At 38.7% G+C, this 17,546-nt stretch overlaps 1 protein-coding gene across 1 annotated transcript in view; it reads left to right on the top strand.

Annotated features, from left to right (window-relative positions):
• The window catches only part of SGPL1 (sphingosine-1-phosphate lyase 1), a 63,430-nt gene that overhangs the window by 26,279 nt on the left and 19,605 nt on the right, over positions 1–17,546 (top strand). The window contains exons 4-6 of the mRNA XM_058187915.1: positions 7,275–7,422; positions 8,517–8,596; positions 10,721–10,849. Of these exons, the coding sequence (XP_058043898.1) occupies positions 7,275–7,422; positions 8,517–8,596; positions 10,721–10,849 (357 nt within the window). The remainder of the gene's footprint in view (positions 1–7,274; positions 7,423–8,516; positions 8,597–10,720; positions 10,850–17,546) is intronic.

Below are 17,546 nucleotides of genomic sequence, written 5' to 3'. Positions count from 1 at the left end.
CTTGGACATGAGTGGATTTATCAGTGCTTAATGAAGCAAAATAACAATTTTGAAAACATAATGTCATATGAATGCTTAGCTCAAATGCGATAGCATTCCACTTTAAGCACAAATTCGTAGCCAGTTTAAAACCAAACAAAATTCAATTCACCATTGATTCTTTTCTTTCTCCTTAATAGCCTCACTAAACAATGGAGTACTTAGCGAGTGTCTTTATCTTCATATGATTTGCTTCATTGGTAAATGAAGGAGGGATCTTTGAGGGATCCTTGAAGATCCCTAAATATTTAATACAGAAGATGGCAAAAGAAGGAACACAGACTTGCTTATCGATTGAGTGTCAAATTTATACCACATGGTATAACATGTAAACAACTTGTAGAGTGGTATAAAAATCCAACTGTCAAAGTACTTTTGGGAGATCTCTTGTGCTTGAGTCCATCAAATTGGATATAGTTTTAAAAGAACCAATTCCGACTTTACATGTTTTTTTCCATCTTCTTCCAGTGGGTCAGCCTTCATAGTTAACTTCTGCTTGGCCTGATTGTGGTCAGGATGAGGTATAATAGTTCCAAGCTGAATTTAGGCAGGTCAGAGGACTTTGATTGATGACACTATCCAATTGGAAGAGAGTTAACAGCTCTAGAAAGGATCACCCTCCCTCTGAAAGAGCAGATTCACCTCTTGGAGGTGTTTTCTCAATTTCACATTTTCTCTGAAAGTTCAGGTGGTTCCTAAGCATGAGTGACATCTTCTTCTAGCTGAATTACATTCCCCTTTTCTGAATAGGACTGCTCTGCCCTCCATGGGTCATACCACAATTGCTTTCCAAAAAGATTATTGTAATCCACTTTCTGTGAGGATGTCATTGAAGGAAATAAGAACATTGCAATGGGTCCAGAATGCTGTGGTCAGGTTTCTGACGGGTGTTCCTTGTGATACTTGTTCTGGCTCAGCTGGACTGGTTTCACAATTTTTGAAGGCCAAACTTAACATTGATTTAATGCATAGATTCCTTTATGGCTTGTGTCTTGGGTACCTAATGGAATGGTTTCCACATTATATCACGAAGGAGGGACTCCATGAATCCTTTATGATGTAATTACAAGTTGTTTTATTTTGGAAAAATACCCAAGTTGCAAAAGTGAAGTATACAAACATATATGCGCGAATTCTTTCGATGCCTATTGCTTTATTCTGTATTTCTGTATTTCTTCTTACTGATATACATTAATATCTAAGACACATCTTTTCATTCGCGCGGGGCTGGCTTGAATTTTATTGGTCTTTTAAATTTCTTAAATTTTTAATATCAATTTTAAATGGGATTTTAGTTTTTTATATATTTTAAAGTTTCGGGCTAATTATAATAAGTTTTTTAATTTACATTTTAAATTGTACATTGTATTGTCTTTTTTACTTCTGCCTGTACACCGCCCTGAGTCCTTCGGGAGAAGGGCGGTATAAAAATCAAATAAAATAAAATAAATAAATAAATAAATGTTCTCTATACCACATTCAACTATTATTCTACTACACTCTACTATTGCTTGCACGTCATTGCTATATTACACTATTTCTACTATTAATATCTAATATTTATTTATTTCTATTTGTATCCCGCCTTCATTGTTATTAAAAACAACTGAAGGTGGTGAACATATTCAACACTTCTTCCTCCTCCCATTTTCCCCACAACAATCTTGTGAGGTGAGTTGGGCTGAGAGTGAGTGATTGGCCCAAAATCACTCCCCCTGGCTTTCATGACTAGAACTCTAGTCATGACTAGTCTAGACTAGACTAGTCTAGCTTTCATGACTAGTCTAGACTAGAACTAGGGCTCTGTGGCTCAAACTGGTAAGACAGTCTGTTATTAACAGCAGCTGCTTGCAATTACTGCAGGTTCAAGCCCCACCAGGCCCAAGGTTGACTCAGCCTTCCATCCTTTATAAGGTAGGTAAAATGAGGACCCAGATTGTTGGGGGCAATAAGTTGACTTTGTATATAATATACAAATGGATGAAGACTATTGCTTGACATAGTGTAAGCCGCCCTGAGTCTTCGGAGAAGGGCAGGATATAAATGCAAATTAAAAAAACAACAACCTTCCAGTCTCCCATTTTCTACCCTGGAGTCTATTATCTACTATCTATTATCGTTGCTACTATAATATTACTATTGCAAATATGCAGCATTGTTTTACCCTTAAGAGCCTGCTCTGTCTTTAAATCCTCTCTCTCTGGAATTTCTTCCCTTGTTGTTGTCTCCTTTATTAAGGCAAAGCACTGGCATCTTTCCACTTTTCCATTTGACTTTGCTGTGCCTCTTTCCTTTTCTTCCGAATCCGTCCATCTCTGTGAAGACAACTTCTTTTTATTTGTCTGGTTTCGGTTCTTGCTGCCATTAAGCTTCAAAAATACACGTCTCTCCAGCTGCTTCATGGTTAAGTTAACCAATTCTGACACCGGGGAAGGGGCTCAAATAGGAAGGGAGAAAGGCAGCCACATGCCTGTAATTTTCTTAGCAGCCTCTCTACCATGGTCACACAGTTTCACCCTGTTTGAAGATTGCTCCCAATGGCTTCGTACAGGTATTGAAAAATTTGGAATAATATTCTGTGGTGTACAGCATAATATCCAAAAAACCTGTCATGTTAACAGTGACAGCTCTCCCATGTGATCTTAACTGTCCCCAACCTGTAGGCCGCAGCCCACTACAGGTCTGCGGCCTATTTGTAACCGGGCCACGTGAGTGGCTGGCTGGTGTGCATGCGCACAGCACCACTTGTGGGAGTGTCATAGGGGCTCGTGACCCCCCTTGCATGAGCATTGTGGGACTTCGGGGGCCCCCCTCGCATGACCGTCGCAGGAAACTCTGATCTAAGAGGATAACCTTGATGGATGACATCAAGAGCTGCCGTGGAATCCAGAAACACAAGGAACATCCCTTTTGCATCCCTTCAACAGATCGTCCATCAAGGCAACCATAGTTCTTTTTTGTGTGGTGATCTGTCCTGAAATGCATCTGAAATGCATCTGAATAATCAGTGACAACTAGGAATATCTAGGTTTGCTTCTGCTAACTGCTGCTAATTCAGACTATTTACTGAATCAATCAATCTATCTATCTATCTATCTATCTATCTATCTATCTATCTATCTATCTATCTATCTATCTATTTATTTATTTATTATTTATTATTTATTATTTTTATTTATTATTTATTTATTTATTTAATATTATTTATTATTTATTTATTTATTCTGCTAATTCAGACTATTTACTGAATCTGCACTACTATTAATCGTTTCATAGTTCCCATCGCCAATCTCTTTCCACTTATGACTGTATGACTATAACTTGTTGCTGGCAATCCTTATGATTTATATTGATATATTGATCATCAATTGTGTTGTAAATGTTGTACCTTGATGAACGTATCTTTTCTTTTATGTACACTGAGAGCATATGCACCAAAACAAATTCCTTGTGTGTCCAACCACACTTGGCCAATAAAAAATTCTATTCTATTCTAATATTTGCATTTGGACCAGCTCATTGAAAGCACACTCCATGCTGGTCAAAGACTGCAATAAATAGAAATTTCATTCCATTTTACATTTCATGTTTTTCTGTGAGGTAATGATTGATCAGCATTTTTAAAAAACTTTTATTGATTCAGTGCACAGGAAAAAAGGGAGAAAAAGAACGAGACAAGAATTCTCGGAAGGTAGGAATTCTGCAGAATATAATTTTCTTTCAAAATTAATCAGCTGTGAAATCCATGATTAATTTCGCTGAATCTGTACATAGTAGCCAAAATTACTATGTAATTTCATTGCTACAATGCTTAAACTTTTCAACATCAAGGAAAGCAAGCACATTTATGTCAACATTGTAAACAAAATATACTACAGTAAAGGTGTAATGTTTAATGTAGTTGTTTAGTTTGAAACAGAGAGGCTTTTTCCCCCTTAAAATGATTTGGGGAAATCGTGACTTGCAGAAGGAATAAAAAGCTTCAATGGAACCTGTCAATGTTGCCGTAAAGCAAAAGGATGCTTTTATTTTATGGGTTTAGACCGTAAAATTCTTGGATTCTTCCGACAGCATTCAAAAAGATGTCAGATTCCTCACTCTTCATTCTTCAGCTGAAACAGGACTCTGTTCTTGGGGAGGAGGGGGAACTTTCCAAGGTCAAGAATTCTAAGCCTTAGAAAACTCTTGAAGGAAGCATGCTGAAGACCAGGTGGAGTATATGCTGGAATTGCTGAGGATCTGAAGGTTATTTCCATCTTCCATGCTAAGAAATAATTTTGGTCTGCTTTAAAGGAATAATAATGGAAACAATATTTTTCTTTAAAAAAAATGGACTAGAGATGATTATATCTGTTGGACAGATTTTCTCTATTGAACTGCAGCCAAGGAAATACATGGATATGTAAGAGTGTTTGGCTTACATTTCAGGTTGCTCTAATAGATTCATGTCAATGGAGATTTTCAGTCATCTAGGTCCCCAAGGTGCTTCGTCAAAAGGCAATTGAATTTTGTTTTGTTTTTTCCTTTGAAGATGTTTCATTTCTCATCCAAGAAACTTCAGTCAGAACTGAAGAAGTTCATATCTATCTATCTATCTCCAAATAGATCTAATATCTTATATTTTAATTATACACATATACTTTGAAAACAGTGTATTGTCTGGGTCCATTTCGTTTAACAGGCAAAAAACACAATCTTCTGATAATAATAGTAATAGTAAAAATCATAATTATAATACCGTGTTTTCCTGAAAATAAGACCCTGTCTTATATTTTTTTGAACCCTGAAATAAGCGCTTGGCCTTATTGCCATGCGCTCAAAAGCCCATTTGGGCTTATTATCAGGGGATGTCTTATTTTGGGGGAAACAGGATAACAAAAATAATTATGTTTACTTTATACTCATAGTCATACTAACTCATCTTAGAACTGAAAAAATTTCTTGGATGAGAAGCAAAACGTCTTCTACCAGTAGTAGATTCAATGTATGCTTCTGCTTTATCAAGAAACAATACGAAAAATCTAATGCTACCAGAGAAAAAATTCAATACATTACTCAAAAACATTTTTATTTTTATTAAAATGTATATACAATTGTAGTTAATCAAAATGCAACAATTGAACACATGACTGAGATTATGGTCCTTATTCTTAAGGACCACAAAGTCATAGGGATTTGTGCCTCTTTAACTATATATGTAGAATCTTCCCTGAGATTAAAATTCTGATTGCAAACTCTACAGGTGTAGAGTCTACAGGTGTAAAGGGCATTAACGTTTGACATGTCCAGGATTGCTGAGAGTCAGGTGACATATAAATTTATTGTTATAATTGCTTCACTGCAATGTGAAATCACAGTTCTTTAGCTCATGTTGACCTTCATAGGCATTGACTTCTTCCCTAAAATCTAGGATGTCGTAATGTATTAAGGTAGTATATGTGCAGATGCAAGCAGTGTATCCCTTTGCATCATGGAAATTTTGTCTATGCACAGATTTTCTAAGGTGTGTCCCAAGTTTTTTGGGGGTGTGGCACCCAGTGTGCTGATAGCACTAGCATCATCACTATCAGTTTATGCTTTCAATTTCTTTCAATCTTTCAGTTTCACATCTTAATACTTCGTGACTTTCTCTAAATCTTTGTCTTCTATTCTGCTATTGATGGCCACATCAATTACCCATACTTTTCTTCTTTTTAATCACAGTAAAATCTGGTATATTGTGAGCCAAGACAATTTGTATTCGGAAATCCCACAACATTTTAATGTGTTCAGTTTTGACTCTTCCCCTAATCCAGGGGTCTGCAAACTTGGCTGTTTTAAGACTTGTGGACTTCAACTCCCAGAGTTCCTCAGCCAGCTTTGATAAGTCCACGAGTCTTAAAAGAGCCAAGTTTGCAGACACCTGCCCTAATCTTTCGTTACTGGAACATAATCATTTTTAGAGATGTTCCAGAGAATCATTTTGGCACCTGTGCTGTGTCGTTATTTATAATCAATTTGAGCAATCTCGCTCAAGCTGAGTATATGATCTACCGCATCCTTATCCACGTAGTCCTTGACTTATGACCACAACCAAGCACAAAATTTCTGTTGCAGTTGTGAGTTTTGCCCCACTTTATGACCCTTATTTGCCACAGTTGAGAAGCAAATCACTGCAGTTGTTAAGTGAATCATACGGTTGTTAAGTGATTCCAGCTTCCCCTATTGACTTTGCTTTGAAGACTGGGCTACATGCCAGTTGCCAAGCGCCTGAATTTTGATCACGTGACCATGGGGATGCTGCAACAGTCGTAAGAGTGAAAAACGGTCATAAGTAACTTTTTTCAGTGCCGTTTTAAGTTCAGACTATCACTGAATTGGTTGTACCTGTAAGTGAATTTGATAAAGAGTTAACAAAAAATCCTAAAGACTAAAATCCCAAGTTCTGTAGTGATATGTTCATTGAGATAGTCTTTACAAGCTGAACTACGGCTGGACTACAGTTCCCATAAATCTCTGTCAAGATGGCCAGTAGCTATTATAGCTTGGAATTATGTGACGTTTAGGCCACAGATATGCTAACAGAGCAAACAAGCCTTGGGATTGTTGTTTGTAATAAAAAATCTGCAGCTAAACAGTGCCTTTGATTTTTAAAAATTCCACTTTTGTTGTATCCTTCCTCGCCTCCGTCTGAGTGATGGCTTAATTAGCCAGCACTATCAGCTCTGGCAGCAGAATAGCCAGCGTCTGCCAAGAGCTCTGTTATCTTCCACGACGCTGGTGAGTCACTCATAAACAAACTTCAGCTCTTAATCAGTGGATTTGCCTGTTACAAAGAGACACAGCAGCTCTCGCTGTCTTTTATATCCTGTGGGGTGTGGCTCCATGACTCAGCACTTCCTAGGCCTGCCCCACCCTTGCTTCTGTTGTTCCCTCCTCTCCTGCCTACGAAACCTAGAATCCAACCAAGCCTGATTGCCGTCAGCTGGGTCTGCAGGCGTGGCCTGTGAGGGGGAAGAGTCAGGGGACGGAGGCCTCGTTATTTCTTCCACCTGGCCTGCTTCTGGCTCCTGGAGCTGAGCCAGGGAAGCCGGTGCTCTGGAGGTAAGTTCTGACGGCCTTTCCCCCTCACTTTCCAAGTCACTTTCTGGCAGCAGGCCCGGCTCCAAGACACTTTCTGGCAAGAGGCCCGGCTCGGGGGACACAGACACAACAACTTTATTAATAGTTTTACACGTGCTCTTTGTCATTTATAGATCCAGCAACAGGTAAACAAGACTTTGGATGAGATGTCTGACAAACTGCCCTTTTTGCAAGACAAGAAAAATTACCTCAGGAGCCTACCACCAACAGGTCTCAGCCAGCCAGAGTTGTTGAAGAAGTTGAAAGAGTACAGCACTTTGGGTATGACTTTGAGGATCTACAGGAATGTGAAAAAAATCTGTTCCTTAGCTAATCCTATGACTATAGAGCTGAATATGAGGAAAGATATGGTGTCATCTAATAACTGATATAGAAGCCGTTAAAGAGGTCAAACAAATTTAAGATCTGATCTGCTTCCATTGTGCCATTGACTACCATCTCTGATTCTCCCAACTTATAATAAATCTCCTTGGTTGGATAAATCTTTAGTTGTGTCTGATACCTTCTGAAAGTGATCTATCATTGTTTTAAGTGCTCCAGAATGTAAAAATGGATTACCTTACCTTGCCTTCCCCCAATGCCAATTGTAAAAATTAACCCTGTTAGTTGCATGCTGAAGATGTTAGGTAGGTCCTGCAGAAATTTGCTCCCAAAGTTATGAATTCAAGCTTCCCCCTTTAAACATGGCTGGGCATTCTGTGCTTAACTATAGAAGTAGTCCTCAACGACCACAATGGAGCCCAACATTTCTGTGGTTAAATGAGACATTTGTTAAGTGAGCTTTGCCCCCAGTTTATAACGTTTCTTGCCACCGTTGTTAAGTGAATCCAGCTTTCCCATTGAGTTCGCTTGTCAGAAGGTCGCAAAAGGGGATCATATGACCGCAGTACACTGCGACCGTCATAAGTATGAACCAGTTGCCAAGCATCTGAATTTCGATTACGTGGCCATGGGGATGCTGCCAAGGTCGTAACTGTGAAAAATGGTCATAAGTCACTTTTTCAGTACCGTTGTAACTTTGAATGGTCACTAAATGAACTGTTGTAAGTCAAGCAGTACCCGTAATTAGAAGACTTAGTTAACTAATTAACTAATCTAATTAGTTAGAATTAGAACACAGAAGACCAGCTTACTGTTTCAACCAGTATTTGGCAACTCTTTCAGAAATGCATATATGTTAAATTGGTTTATCTAGGATTAAGCTGCTTCTTTTGCAAATATAGGAAGCATCAGTGTGCCAAACTGACTGGCAGTTAAAAACTTAAGATAATGTGAACCAGAAACGAAGTATGGCTTTGATTTTCAAAAGAGCTTTCATGTAATGAGTCAACATTTCCCCCCCCTTGTATTCTTAGGTAACGTACGTTGGGAAGACTGCAAAGTATCTGGGACAGTGTACAGTGGGGATGAAAAACTCGTTAATCTGCTTGTTAAGGTAATATAGCATGAAACTCTTGGAGAATTGCCTTTTGTGATGTGTGTGTATACTTAAAAGCTTGTATCATGTGCATTCCAGATGAGATTGATTGGTTGATTGCAATGACGTTCCATTGCAATCCAATAATTCTTGATGGCTTATTTGATACCTAATGTAGAAAAAATAGTAACACTCTCCACGGTATGGCTAAAAATGCTGATAAAATAACAGTCTTAAAACTCCAAGCTAGGAGGTACAAAATAATTGAAATGAAACACCAGGAAAGTAAAAGAAAATAGAAACCATACAGTATAGAATTCTGTAAAAGAATGTTAGTTCTTTTCTTAGATTTATTCAGAGTTTATTTTCATTAAAGTCAACAATAGATGTAAATAAAACAATAGTGCTGAATATTTAACTACTTTATATGTTTAGTGACATGAGTATAAACTGTATTCTCTTTTTTTTCATACATATATCTTATATTTATCGTTACTGACATATCTTTCTATCTAACCAATTATAAAATAAATCCCATATTTTATAGTATTGCTTATCTTCTTGCTCTCTGATTTCAAATGTTAACTTACTCATCTCTGCACATTCCATCATTTTTCTAATTATTTCGTCTTGAGAATCTGTATTCTCTTATTTGAAGTTGGTATAGGATACAAAACAACAACAACAACATTCCCTCATCCTGAAAAGCAGTATGAAAACTAGAAAGGGACCTTCATGTATTTTTGTGCCGTTTACATTTTTTAAGTTAATGTTTCATATCTTCGGGTTGGTTAAAATAATGATCCTTCCTTGCATAAAATTGAGGGTTAGGGATGAGGAACTGCAGCCCTCCAGAGGCTGTTGGAATCCAGCAACCCCATCAGATGAGTGTTGCTGTCGAACAATCATTGAAGGACTGCAATTTTTCCTCATCCTAAAATGCTTAAGTAATAGTGTATTATTTCAGCTTTGTAATAGCAGGTAAAATCTGAGAAAGGAAGCTGAGGCCACAATTGTGGTGTAAAGATCCAGATAACAATAAATGACCATTTTGTTAAGGTTCAGTTCCATATGCTTATAATGTCAACAAAATTTTGGTGGGTTTTAAAAATTTAAAGACTTTGGGAACTGGTTCTTTAAGTAGTGAAGGGTCAAGAGGAGGAGAGTTTAGTTTTTCTGCTAGTTGATTCAAGGTCCTCTAAAAATACTTCTTCCCCAGGAGTGCTTGGGACATACTAACAAGGGCAGCGTCCCCATGGTCATGTGATTAAAATTCAGATGCTAAAATTCTCATTTATGACTGTTCCTTGTCCTAGAGCCGTGATGGCAAATCCAACCCATAGCTGGCACGCAGAGCCCTCTCTTTAGGCACATGAGCTGTCGCCCAGTTCAGCTCCACCATGCATGCATGCGCGCGCCTCCAGACAGCTGATTTTTGGGATGTGCGGGGGGCGGGGTGCATGTGGAAGATGCAGGTGCATGTGCGGGGGGGGGTTCGCGCATACGCAGGGGCGGGGGAAGCATGGGGCGGGATGCGGTGTGCCCACCCATCATCCGATTTTGGATGACCTGCTAGGTCCAAAACGGGGTGCGGGGGTGCGGTACCCCCCTACGGCCCGTTTTTGGTCCCAGCAAGTTGCAGGGAGGCCTGTGAGGCCTAAAACGGGTTGGGGGGGTTGTGCGCACATGTGCAGGGGTGGTGCATTGCATTATGGGTGCCAGCAGGCACACGTGTTGTCACGCGCTTTCGGCACACAACGAGAAAAAGGTTAGCCATCACTGGCCTAGAATCATGTGATCACCTTTCGTGACGTTCTGACGAGCAAAGTCAATGGGGGAAGCCAGATTCATTTAACAACCATGTTACTAACTTAACCACTGCAACGATTCACTTAACTAAAGGTTGCAAAATGGAGCAAAACTCATTTAACAACTGCCTTGCTTCGCAACAGAGATTTTGGCCTCTATTGCGGTTGCAAGTCGAGGACTACCCACCTGTCTCTGTGAACTGAAAATGGAAAGAGGTTGCTGCATTCTACGAATAAGTGGACAATAACATCTTTATGAAGGGAAAGGAGTTACAGAAGGAAGGAACGTAGATGGCAGCGTAGTTTCAAGGGACTATTTTTCTTTTTCTTCAAGGTTTATGAGGAATTTGCATGGACTAATCCACTTCATCCAGATGTATTCCCAGGTGTGAGGAAGATGGAAGCAGAGGTTGTGAGAATGGCTTGCACGCTTTTTCATGGTGGACCTAAATCATGTGGAACAGTAAGTAAGAGGACAAATGTTACCATTGTAGCCTTGTCCATTTATCTTTAAGGCAGCTACAGCTTTTATTTACATTTATATGTCAAACAGTCCATAGACGTTTGCCTATTTTCCAGGATTTGTTTTCAAAGTATCCTAAAAAATTTCTGCCATTTGTGTCCTGAGTTGGTTTAGCTGCGTGAACTGATACAACGCTTCCTGCTAGGCATTATAGAAACCTACTTTTGGAAACATTCTCTAACAAACTGGTTGTGCACCATATTTCCATGCAAACTATTGTTGTAACTAAAGGATTGGGGAAAAGAATGCCAAAACATAAAAGTAACTTGATTCCTGTGGATATGCAGGAATGTTATTTGTTGTCTCTTCCAAGCTACAAACTGCTGACCTAGTTAGTGTCCTTTTTTTCAGGAGTGTGTGTGCTTTCTAGACAGAATTGGCAGTTGAATTTTCTTTGCCAGTGTTTTCAGAAATGGTTTGTCCTTGCCTCCTTCCTAGGGCTGAGAGTAAGTGTCTGGCCCAAGGACAATCAACTGGCTTTGGACTAAGGCAGGAATTGGCAATCTTAAACACTCAAAGAGCCACCAAGGTCCTAACTGGAAGCCCTCCATTGAATTCTGGAGCCGACCGGAAGTCCGGTTCCCCCACCATAGAGTCTCCTCCTAGTGTGGCATCCTTTTTTCCTCTGCCGACCGGAAGTCCGGTTCCCCTACCATAGAGTCTCCCCCTAGCACGGCATCCTTTTTCTTCTACCTGTCCTAACCGAAAGCCCTATCAACTGTGGAGCCGACAGGCGTCAGGGAGCCGCAGCAGAGGGATGAAAGAGCCACATGTGGCTCCAGAGCCGCGGGTTGCTGACCCCTGGACTAAGGTGGGATCAGAACTCATAATTTCCTGATTTCTAGACAGATGCCTTAACCACGATACCAAATAATATAATTTAAAATAAAATGTTCAAAATGACTATGATATTCTTCCATTGAAATTCCCTTGGATGCATTGTATTCCTCATCCATTTAACCATGCAGTCAGTCATTGACTTGTTCGGATTCTTCATTTGAAGTTTATAAACCTTGCCTAAGAAATGATCTTTATTGCATGTTAAAAGGGTTTTTCAAATTTGGTCAAATGCCTCAGTACACTATTCCTTTGTTTTTGTAATCTTTTATTGCTGCAATGGTTATCTCAGGATTTTCTGAAACCAATTAAATCGAAAAGAGCACTATGTAGTAAGGGACTCAAGAGATGTTATCTTTGTCCTGTTATTAATAACATCTTGCAATTAAATGAGATTATCTTTCACTGATCAAATTTCTTTGTGCTTTCATCTTCATAAATGAGCCTAGATTGAGTGAGCAGGCAAAGATTAAGAAGATTCAGTCCCAGTAGAACCCTCATTCATATTCCCATCCCACAGATAACATATATATAGTTTCAGTGTAAAGTATCTTGGGAGTCAGCAAAATAGTGAGTAAAAAAATAAAAGCTTGTCAGTGCCAAAAGGGACATGCATGCAAAGTTCAAATCAAAAACTTACTTTACTCTGCTGGTATAGTGTATCTATGCTGTACTCATCAATGTGACATAATTATAATAATATTATATAAGTGACTGAACTTGCCCTGACACAATGACTGGACAGCTAACAACTATCAAACAAAGCAATTGCAATAAAATCAGTAAATCATAGGATAAAAGATTATCATGTAAGACTTCAGGAGACTTACAGTACATGCTTACGCTGTAGTTATCTGATTTCAAATAATATTGGCTTTCATAAGTGCAAGAACAGCTGCTTACAATTTTTACTTATAGAAGAGAAGAAGCCAACTCTGTGTATTAGCAGAGCTAACTCATGGCAGAGGTGAGAGTATAGGACATGGCTGTCCACGCTGGTCAAATTTGCCTTCTAGTTTATTATTTCTTCCTGTTCTCAGGAAATTACTTGTTCTTGATTTCCAGAAGGCTGTTAATCTTTTACGATAGTAAATAACATGGTTCCTTATAGCCCAAATATTGTTGCCCAAACTTTTGTTGGTCAAGGTCAACTCCATTTGTCTTGGTCCTTGTAGCTCTTCCCACATGAACACTTATCTTTTGCTTTTCACTGTCTCCACTTGCCCTATAGTTGCAGGTCGAACATCCTATTTTTCTGTACTCGCCTCTTTCCAAATTGTTTTCGACCAAAGTGAGCTTAAAAAACCGGTCCATCAACTTCTGTTCTTCTCATTGTCTTTTTCTCTCATTGTTCAATTTTCCATTATCTCATCTTCCTAGCTGGGTAATAACGCAAAAAAAGGAAGAATTCAAAATAATCTGACCTAGAATAATGCTGAGGAAAGAAATGAAAGAGATGCAAGTGTTTTTTCCTCCTGCCAGTGGCTCTTGGATTTGACTTTTCCCTATTTTCAATTCTACTTGTATACAAGAACTTGTCTTGGGTAATGGTTCAATATACCTGGAGTTCTGGTCTAAAACAGGAGTCAGCAACCTGTGGCTCTGGAGCGGCATGTGGCTCTTTCACCCCTCTGCTGCAGCTCCCTGTCACTCAAAATATGCGTCACAACCAACAATGTGCAACACCTGCTGGCACGCGATTTATTGAGCTTTTCAACCCCAGTAGGCCAACCATGGATAAATCCAAGAAAAGAAAAGTTTCAGAAGAAAACAGAACATTTAATTCAACTACATATGTTAGTTTTGTGGCAGCTCAAGAAATAGTCAGGCACGGGAAGGGTTTTGTGGCTCCCGGTGTTTTCTTTTCTGTGGGAAACAGGTCCAAATGGCTCTTTGAGTGTTTAAAGTTACAGAGCCCTGGTCTAAAACCACAGCTTACTCTTTGTGACAAATTTCTTCTTACAAGGGGCCTGCTCCAACAAAGATAAGTTCTACCATTTCCAGCAGGGGTGGGTTCTACTTATCTTTACTACTGGTTCGCATCGTGCACACGCTCTTCTGCGCGTGCGCAGAGTACTTTTTATGACGTTTGGGTCAGTGGGCGGAGCCTCCTGCCAGTTTTACTACCGGTTCTATAGAACTGGTGCAAACGGGGGGCAACCCACAACTGATCTCCAGTCATCAGTTATGTCCTGCGGGGTTTATGGGAACGATAGTACCAGTCATCTGAGGAGGCCCTGTGGAAAAGTCTGGTATGAAGATTACAGATCAAGTTGTTTTCTTAAACCCAACAAAGCAGCAAAACAGAATTCCATTGTACATGATGAAACTCGGGCTATGCTGTGGGAGGGAAATGGCTTTTTATTTTTTCTCCTTTCAAAGAAAGCCTGCCTTTATCTTTCAACAAGCATGCAATACTGTAATGATCCAACACTTCACTCCATTGTGAGGAGAAGAATTGTCAGCATTGGGTTAATTGGATGATGACTTTAGCAACTTCTTGTTTTCTGTCAGTATTTTCACAATGGTTGCGATTCTTCTGCTAACAGTGACATAGGTAACGTCAAAACATATTTGTGCAAGATGATAAGATTGGGAATGACATGTTATTATCTTGTTTCAACTATGCTCCCCCCCCCCCAAAAGACAGAAAAAGTTGGACTAGAAGACCTCCAAGGTCCCTTCCAACTCTGTTATTATTATTATTGAGGGGAACAAAATAGTGTGATTTTTCATCTGAGTTTGATGAGGAATTAAGTTTCCTAAAATTATTTATATAGAGAAATGGATCAATATAATTTTGCTCTTTCGTGCTTACTGAATAATATTTGCAGAGTGTAAGGCTCATAAGGCCTGAAATCCAAAATTCATAAGAATTTTGTAATATATGTGACCATTCTTGGTTATGCTTTACTTGTATACTGTATATAGTATAATGATATAGCTGCTCCCCATAAACTTTAGGTGAATTTTTGGTTTTTATATATAATATATTCAGTTCAAATCTTTATGTCAATCATTAACCAGTATAAAATACAAGCAAGAAAAATAGCACCCTTTTCAATAATATCACTGAAACTTACCAGAGATAAATGATAACTAAAAGCTAGGATTGCTAACACAATATTACAAAATGTTAAAATAGATCTGTTTTAGGTATACTGTAAATCTAAAAGTCTTTCTCAGAGCCAAGCATAATGTTCTGAAGTTCTTAATGGGAGATTTGCCAAAGTTCTCAAGTATACTGTGTGAAAGTCTTTAGATGAAGATATATTTTTTAATATTTATACTAAGAATACTGAAAAACTGAAACCACAAAAAGGATGTAAAAACAAGAGATGCTTGTCCATAATCCCAAAGAGCTACCACTCAAAGCTACATATGAAGCAAAATCTCTTCTTGTAGGCAAACTTTTCAATAAAGTACTGGTATCATAGGACCAAAACATAGTCCTAGCAATGGGGACAACAAAGCGTCCTGTTCATTGTCCAAAACTGATCCTGTCTCTACCTTCTATTTTGTTGTTGAAGGGGTTGGCATAAAATTTGCTAAACAAAAGTACGAATTGATAGCTTATTAGTAACCTTGACTATCACTAAGTGTTATATCTTTTTATTCTTGATGAATGTATTTTATTCTCATACATATACATGCGTCTTTGGCATATACACCAAAGACAAATTCCTTGGGTGTCCAATCACAGTTGGCCAATAAAGAATTCTATTCTATTCTATTCTATTCTATTCTATTCTATTCTATTCTATTCTATTCTATTCTATTCTATCCCATTCCCGTTCCCGTTCCCATTCCCATTCCCATTCCCATACCCTATTCTATTCCATTCCTTTCCTTTCCTTTCCTTTCCTTTCCTTTCCTTTCCTTTCCTTTCCATTCCATTCTATTTCTGTTTCTGTTTCTGTTTCTATTTCTATTCAGTGCATCAAGAATTGGAAATTGCATCAAGAATTTCCTCAAAGTGTACTTAATCTTTGCTTTCTTTGCACAGTGTCTTTGGTTGCAATTCATAAGCCTGAGGCAAATAAAATTCCAGTAATTTTGGAAAAAAAATAAAATTGGAAATTAGTAGTGCCGGGAGGGGAGGGGGGGAGAAAGTAAATTTCATGGATTTCGTGTATGATGTTGAATGTAACCCAACCAGAGAAAGAGAGAGAAAAAGACACCAAAGGGAGTTTTTGTTCTCTATGCCTGTTTATTCTTCTTTTTAAGGACATACAGTGCCATTTTCTCCATTCAGTTTTAAGACAGACCTGCTATGTGTCACCCTTCTCTTTAGGTTTCTCATGGGCTTTTGATGTTCTGTGTTAAAGCAACTTCCCCCTGTCTGTCTTTTTTTGCTTATATATTGGGTTTTCCTTTGTAGGAATTTAGCACCCACCCCCCTCCTAGAAGAATGAAATATTCTAGGAAATATTTTAAAAAGCAGAATATTATACCTTCCTGGATGAGAAAAGGAGAAACATGCTCTTGGAAAGCGGCCCCCACCTTTGTTAATAGCCCCAGAAAGACAAAAGACATCTTATCTACAACACAGAAGACCTTCAGCTCCAGGGTGATGGGATTAAGACATGGCCCTCAGGACATGATAGGATTAGCCTCTACCCATTTCACCACATGGCACCTGGGAAGATTACATCAGCCAGCAAGGCTCAGGCAAGCTTGAGGGACAACCTACAATGTTAGCTAAGACTCCCACCCCCTGGGAGTCTGACAGCCAATCAGGATACTCTTCCTGTGCCCCAGAAAGGTCAAAGCTCAGAAAAAGCATAAAGCCAGGGAGCACACAGGATCTCGCCCTTTTCTGTTCAGGATCTCAAGCCATGTGATCCTGACCACCATTAAACCATCTTTCCAAGCAGTCTCCATGTTTCCAGTGTCTTTGTCCCCACTTGGAACTGAACCCAGATGGATATTTCTTCCAACACCTTTTAATCTGGGTATTAGTTGAAAGAATCAGACGTCTGTGTTTGAAAAAACTGTAAGCTACTCATGAGTCAACTGGCTTTGGCTGGATGCCCAGTGTCCTGCAATAATCAGCAAAAAAGATACAAAAAACCTGTCTTGTGAGAATGATTCATGTGCTCCCAAGTAGGTGACAAGTCATTTGCAAAACAAAAGGTTTTTAGCAGGCATTAGAAAGAGTCTTGACCCCTGTTTTATATCGAGCCTCAATTTCCTTGGCTTAATAATGTGCCTATCTTGTTGCCCAGCAACGGATGTGGTTTAAAGAAAGAAAAAAAAATCAGACCCTTTAATAAAATAACTCTAATGGACTTTTCCTTCCTGGTTTTCCAATTTTACGCGGGAGAAAACCCTAATAACCAAAGACAGACAGACAGATATGTATGTATGTATGTATGTATGTATGTATGTATGTATGTATATGTATGTGTGTGTGTGTGTGTGTATATATATATATATATATATGTATATGTATATATATATGTATATATAATATTATATATTACTAACCAGAGCATATAAAACATTTGTCAGACCAATTCTTGAATACAGCTCGCCTGTCTGGAACCCCTACCACATTTCAGACATCAATACAATTGAACGTGTCCAGAAATATTTTACAAGAAGAGTTCTCCACTCCTCTGAATACAACAAAATACCTTATGCCACCAGACTTGAAATCTTGGGTTTAGAAAACTTAGAACTCTGCCGCCTTCGACAGGACCTGTGTTTAATTCAAAGAATCATCTATTGCAATGTCCTTCCTGTTAAAGACTACTTCAGCTTCAATCACAACAATACAAGAGCAAACAATAGATTT

Source organism: Ahaetulla prasina, chromosome 6 (genome assembly GCF_028640845.1).
Source record: "Ahaetulla prasina isolate Xishuangbanna chromosome 6, ASM2864084v1, whole genome shotgun sequence".
In the NCBI taxonomy this organism is placed as follows: domain Eukaryota; kingdom Metazoa; phylum Chordata; class Lepidosauria; order Squamata; family Colubridae; genus Ahaetulla; species Ahaetulla prasina.
This window is presented reverse-complemented; position numbering and strand designations above follow the sequence as displayed.